The 7,006-nt window shown below is 40.0% G+C and overlaps 1 protein-coding gene across 2 annotated transcripts in view; it reads right to left on the bottom strand.

Moving 5' to 3' along the window:
* Positions 1–2,409: 2,409 nt before the first annotated feature.
* Positions 2,410–7,006, bottom strand: part of bicc1 (BicC family RNA binding protein 1) — a 40,659-nt gene continuing 36,062 nt past the window's right edge. For both annotated transcript variants that reach the window (XM_089012759.1, XM_089012760.1), the window contains 6 exons: positions 6,575–6,614; positions 6,305–6,459; positions 6,070–6,232; positions 5,059–5,237; positions 4,763–4,862; positions 2,410–4,680 (listed from right to left, as the gene is read on the bottom strand). In XM_089012759.1, the coding sequence (XP_088868885.1) occupies positions 4,553–4,680; positions 4,763–4,862; positions 5,059–5,237; positions 6,070–6,232; positions 6,305–6,459; positions 6,575–6,614 (765 nt within the window). In that variant the 3' untranslated portion in view covers positions 2,410–4,552. The remainder of the gene's footprint in view (positions 4,681–4,762; positions 4,863–5,058; positions 5,238–6,069; positions 6,233–6,304; positions 6,460–6,574; positions 6,615–7,006) is intronic.

Here is a 7,006-nt window from a genome sequence, read left to right as displayed (position 1 = left end):
CGTCCGCGGGTACGCGCGCGGCGCATTGGGGCTTGCTTGCGTGCGCGCGCGAGCGAGCGAGCGTAGCAGTCAACTGAAAGGCCGTTTACGTAAGAAGATTAGCCCGCGGCTTTTTTCTTCTTCTTCTTCTCTTCCGGCTTGCGTCCACTACACACCGACGTTCGCTTGGACGCGACGCCCAACCCCTCCACTCTACCTTTAAAGGACAAGCGACACCATTTTTTTGTTTCCTAAGTGACATCAGAAAAACGTTTGATAGCATCTAAAACACCCAAAACACGCAGGCTGATATTTTAGTCAAATGCAAAACACCCAAAAAAATGACTTCAAGTGTCCCAAAACTACTTCAAAATGAGCCCGGAAGCGGCGAGTTTCAGTAGCCACAAAGGAACATAAGCCACTGTCTTCTTGTGCTGGTCCCAAGCCGGGATAAATACAGAGGGTTGTCTCTGGAAGGGAATCCCGTGGAAAAGCTTGGCCGAAACAAACGTGCCAATCAAACCTCTGAAGATGGAGGACACCGATTGGCTGCGGCGACCGCGTCAAGGGAAAAGAAGAAGTGTTAAAATCACTCCAATCCCCCCATTAAATGTTCAGTTGGCAGCGTAACGAATGTTTTCCCGCTGCAGCTTCCTACATAGGAAGCCAGAGAGGGCCATATTTACACGCTCGTCAGTACGGCGCTGTTACACAACAAACAGGCGGCAAAACGGAGGAGAGAAAAAACAAATAAACAATGAAGCTATGTGAGTCACATGCTGGTGAAGAACAGATGCTTAGTCGGTCGGGGCCACCTGTTTGGAGGAGGGCACCCCGACCGAACATGCCAATTTGCATGACATCACACATTAATCATAACACAATAATGAGAAAAAAAAAACTTTCTGATGATCAACGGCAAAACATCATTTCTAAGAAACTCAATGGAAATTTAAAGGACAAGCGACACCACTGTTTCGGTTTCCTAACTGACATCAGAAAAACGTTTGATAGCATCTCAAATAGCCAAAACACACGGGCTGACATTTTGAGTCAAACGCAAAACACCAATAAAAATGACGAAAAGTGTCTAAAAACTACTTCAAATTGAAACAGGAAGTGGCCAGTTTCAGAAGGTCCCGCCCCCTTGTACGTGACGTCACGCCAGTACGTCTTGCCTTGCTCGAGAATCAAAACAATGGCTTCAGATTGGGAGAAGATGCTTTCTTGTTACTCATCCACTGATGAATATGATTCAAATAGTTCTGAAGAGGAAAGCATAAATGTTGGCAATCCATTCAAGAAGTCCTCCCGTATCAATTTGAGCCGTCAGGACTCCATAGTAGTGTCCCAGAAAATGCACAAGACGGCGCCCAAGCTCCGTTGGAAATGGGCTGATTTGTCTGCTGGTAATTTGTGTCAACTACTATCAAATAGTAGTCTTGGTGCAACGCACAACAAGTCACCATCGCGTTATTTATGTATTTTCCTTCTAATTTCAACACAAAGTTTTCAGAGCAAACAAAGTACCCAAAATGCATTGTGTGTCGCTTTGTCGGTCAGGGGCGTACCCTATGTGATGTCACTTCCGCCATCGTCATCAACTCAAAAACAAACAAGACTTCCGGAATATTCAGCGCGTGTCTTAAAAGGTAAACTGTAGCGATAATCTTTGTCAAATGCGCTCAGTAGAAGTCATTTTACAAATTATGGACACAACTTGTCCGTCGGCGTCGGTTGTCCTTTAACTGAGATGATCTTAAAAGAAGAATTGATCATCAAGTGGAAATTTCCATCCTGGATTTTGCAGCGAAAATCTGCAACAAAAAACCAACATGGATTAGATTTTACGTCTTGTCGCGTTTACTCTTTCGCATTATTATTTTTTAATTGTGTTCAATATTCTGGGATATCAACAAATCAATAAATCAAGGTGGTATAGATTTGCATTGAATCTCCATGCTGGCCTTTATTCATTTAAAGAACGACACTGCCCCCTCGAGGGAGGACGTAGCATTGCAGTCACATGATCACAAAATAGCCTAAAAGTGTTTTTTTCTCTTTTTCTTTTTGCTGGCTTGACTCCACCTAAAATGACAGCAGACACAGCACGAAATCATATTCAGCAAATCAACCGCGCCAGAATATTCTGGAAGGAGAAAGCAAGCAAAGCTCTTAGATGGCGTCAGAGAGTCGGCCGGGATCCTCGCGTGACGGCTTGAAATTTTTGGAGAAACAAACGCCTACGCGCACACACACACACACACACACACACACACACACACACACACACACACGCACACACACACACACACACACACACACACACACACACACACACACACACACACACACACACACACACACACACACACACACACACACACACACACACACACACACACACACACATTGGAATATTTTGCCAAACAAAGCACAAAAATGGACCTTTTGGCATACATTTCTTTATTACCTTCAGGATATCCATGTTTGAACAGATGTATATATTTTTTGCCTGACTTATCCAAATATATAGTGTGAACATTTTTGTTTGTGGGGCCATAATGCACAAATCCAGATTTTTTTCATACATACACAAAAAAAGACACTTTTGAAAATGTTGCAGAATTCTCATAGTGCTTACAAAATGTACCGTGGAACTGCAGTACAAAAAGACCTTTTTCCAATAAAACCTTTTTTTTTTTGGCATCAAACACAATTAAGGCTGTGCGACTACATCTGAGGAGCGAGCGGCAACTTATTATTCTTAGTATTAATATTAATTCCTTTCACACGAGTTGGCAGATAAAGCGCATCTTTTTTTTTTTTTTTTTAACAACATTCACCAGTTTAGACGAGTCAAAACACTTTCCAGGTAGCCTCTCGGGATAAAAGTTGCATCTTTGGACTTTGGATTTTCCCAAAAACTTCAATACAAAAATAAAATAAAATACAAATAAAAATTAAAATACCAAAAAATAAAAAATCAAAAAAATAAACATAAAAAAACGAAAAAAAAAAATAAAAAATAAATAAAAATAAAAAAAAACAAATTACGGTCGCATTATTGAACATGAAAAACACACCAAAGTGGTTGAAAATGTTGAATTGCAGGAAATCAAGCCCATGAAAGGCACCTTATTTGCCCCCGCCCACCTTGGAGTTTTGATGCTTTTAATGCATCTACGCCCAACAGGCAATCCATTTTTCTAAGGCACTTTTAACCAAAAAAATGTTGATCCTTCACTTGTAATACTGTCAAATATTGTCATAATCGTACCAACGTTTCAAATCTAGCCACCACAAATTCAATTGCGTCTTAGTCACCTTCGCTAAAGTATCCAAAACGAGCCCAAACAATCACCATGGAACGTTCTAGACGTTCTTCGCGTGGCTTTCAAATGATTTTTCATGTTCCTCCGTGTGATGCAGTCAAAGCAAAATGTCCCTTTTTTAAAACAAATGATTAAAAAAAATCAAGTTAACTGGCACTTGAGGATAAAAAAAGTTGCATTGTGGGAATTGGAGGCCACCAAAATGGCCACCACTGACCAATCACGGACCGGGGAGTGGGAGGAGCTTGTGCTGTATAAACAAGCGGATGAAAAGGCGCCCATTTTAGGGCTCCACAGACTGAGAAACACAAACAAAAAACATTTGACGTAAAATGACAATAACAAAAAATCACGTTCAGTCATTCGTAACATACATACATATATATATATATATATATAAAAATACACATGTAAACAGATTACCGTAATAGATCCTGCCCCTTTTCCCTTATTGTATTATATTGTATTAACACGGCAGTTGAAAAAAAAATACTATAAAAAAAAAATCAGAAAATCATATAAAATTTGGTCTATGGCGGAAAAAAATTCAGAACATAAAGATGTAATTGGGAGGTACGCTCCCAATTTTAAACACTTCCCTTTTTTGGTACACTTTGTTGTGCAGAGCTATTTTGCATTTTTTTTGTTTGGCCTCAACTTAAGTGCTGGCAAAAATTTGGCTTGGCACAACAACAACAAAAAAAAAAAAAGAAAAATCATAAAATAAAAATAAGAAAATAAAATCCAAATAATGCATCTGCGCTTTTTACAAAAAAAATATATATATATATATATATATAAAATAAACTAGTAATGCATCTACACTTTTTAAGTCCAATGCGTAGTTATTGTTATTCTTCTTCTTTCCGATGGAAGCAATGGAGGGTTCACAGGCAAAAAAATAAAAAAATGGAGTAACAGTAAAGTGCATGTCACCAACGACAACCACGTCGGCGGTGGCGTCGTCGTCGTCGTCGGCTAAAAACGATTGTACGAATCATTCTTGCCTGCTCGCTTTGGTCGGAAGTGCACAAACATTTCGGATCAACTCAAGGGCTCGGACGGACGGACGGACGGACGGGAGCGGACGCTCAAAGTCAAGGAATCCCTTTTCGGAAAACTATGGCTTCCAACACGGATGTTTAGACAAAATGGCGCTGTCAACAGTCTCAACCGGAACAACAAAAAAAACCCAACAACAACAAGTAAAAGTGGGCCGACCGCCTGGACGGGACGTCTTACCAGCGTCCGCTGACGCTAGCCACGTCGGCGTGGAACTGACGGGAGAGGCGACCGCTAGCTCCGCCTTCCAGGAAGGACGAACGGATGGGCGCTTCGAATAGCTTGCGGCGGTTCTTGTTCAGTTCTGAAACGGCGTCGGGGCAGACTGAGTCAATCTGATGACTCCCGCACGGATGCTAACGATTAGCCGTTTGCTTTTGCAGTACCTGAGATGGCTAGTAGCATTTTCCTGCGGGCGCCAAAGGTGGTGATGCCCAATTCCTTCAGGTCTTGGTCGGTCAGAGTCAGGAAGGTCTGGAGATCGATCTGGAAGTTGCCGAACAACACTTTCACGACTACTTGAAGAGAAATGTCGCAGAGCTATTCACAGACTACGTGCAAAAAGCGCGAGGAAGAGGAAGACCGTTTTCTTCCATTTCTCGATGCGATTATCCACACGACGGCCATTGCATCCGTCCGTCCGTCCGTCCATCCATTTTGCGTGTTGTTGTTTCCCGCTTACCTCCTGCTGTTGAAAGACGTCCGTGTACTTCCCCAGGCCCAGTTTGCTAAAGAGCTCGGGCAGGTCGGAACCTTTCAGGGAGGAATTGAGGCTGCAGCCGTTGCTGCCCGTCACCGACGACATGCAGTCCATGTAGTTGTTGCTGCTGCTGCTGCTGCTGCTCAGGTAATGTTCGGCCGCTGTCCGTCAAAAACAGGCAAAAAAAAAAAAAAAAAGGGGGGGGGGAGGGTGGAGGCAACAAAATATGATATATACAAATGATAATAATAATAATAAAATAAATACCAGGTAAATAAATGTTATGATGCAAAAAAATAGCTAGCAAAAATATAAGGAGAATAAAAAGAACATTACACAATTATAATGAATAAACAAATTAAGGTATGAAAAATCAAAGAAATAAACAAATACAAACACAAAAAAAACCTAATACGAGATATATAAATGTTAAATATTTTGCTAAAAAATAATGCAAAATATGAGGAAACAAGAACACTACATCATAAAATTATAACCAGTCATGCATAAATTAAGGTATGAAAAAAATACCAGTTATGTAAATGTTAAATATGTTGCTAAAAAATAGCAATGAAAAATATAAGGAGGAAAAAAAACAAAGAAAAAACAATTCTAATGAATAATGCACACATTAAGATATGAAAAAAAAGTACAAAAACAAAACAAAACCAGGGAAGGAAATGTTAGCAATGAAAAAAATTGCAATAAAAATAGAAGGAGGAAAAAAAGAACACTATATCATACAACTATAATCAATAATGCTTAAATGAAGGTATGAAAAATGTATAAAAACAAACAAAAAACTAAAAACCCCAGAAAAAAAACCAAAAAATAAAATAAATGAAATAGCAGGTATATAAATGTCAAATATGTTGCTAAACATAGCAATGAAAAAGATGAGGAGGAAAAAAGAACACTCCATAATACAATTAAAAAAAAAAGAAGAAGAAGAAGAAGAAGAAGAAGAAGAAGAGCTGGAAGGCTAAGACTGACCGGATTTGTTGTGCTTCCTCTTGGGGCTGCTGAGGGCGGCGGGGAAGTCGGCGTGGGCCTGCAGTCCGTTGGAGGCGCCGTTCCTCTCCCGCCAGTTGTCCGAGTCGCTGCCGTTGGCCACGCCCTCGCGGCTGCCGGCGCGGGACAGCGACAGCGCCGAACCCTGAGGGCAAGACGTCCCACCAAATCATCATCATCATCATCATCATTAGGGGGTGTGGGGGCGGGGTCAAACCTCATAGGTGGTGCTCATGCTGGGCTTGTAAGGCACGTGATTGGCTCTCCTCAGTTCCTTGATGGTCTCAGCCGGCATGGACTTGGAGAAACCCAGACCGCTCCAGGTGTTGGTCGGGGTCCGCACTTCCGTCACCACCGGTTTCTTCAACATGGCTGTGGGAGGAGCATTTCAGTTTTCAAACATTTCCTTCTTCTTCTTCTTCTTCTTCATTTGAAGAGACAGTGACAGAAGGATGAAAAGACCTCGACAAGCTGTCAGTCAACTCACCTTTGGTTGCCAGCAGCTTTTTCTGTTCATAGTCAAATGCCTTTGAAACACACACACAAAAAAAGCAGTTCCTGTTATTATCTCAAAAAAAAAAATGTTTTACTTATTTATTTATATATTTGCATGTATGTACCTATGTATGCGTGTATGTATTTATTCATTCATTCATTTATAAATGTATTTTTAATTAATTGTGGACTAAACCTTTAAAATTAATTACTGTAATTTTAAATAAAGTTTTAATTAATTAAGTTTTAAACAAAACCTTTGCAATTAATTAATTTTAAAAGATTTTTTTCATTAACTAAGTTTTAATTAATTATTTTTTAACTAAATATTTGTAATTAATTAACTTTTAATAAAACCTTTACAATGATTTAATTTTAAATGGTTTTTTAATTAAGTCAGTATTAATTATTTTTAACTAAATAT

The sequence above is a fragment of the Hippocampus bargibanti genome, linkage group LG13 (assembly GCF_051943395.1).
Source record: "Hippocampus bargibanti isolate YZ-2025 linkage group LG13, ASM5194339v1, whole genome shotgun sequence".
Classification (NCBI taxonomy): domain Eukaryota; kingdom Metazoa; phylum Chordata; class Actinopteri; order Syngnathiformes; family Syngnathidae; genus Hippocampus; species Hippocampus bargibanti.
The sequence above is the reverse complement of the archived record's forward strand: the minus strand, read 5'-3'. Positions and strand labels throughout refer to the sequence as shown.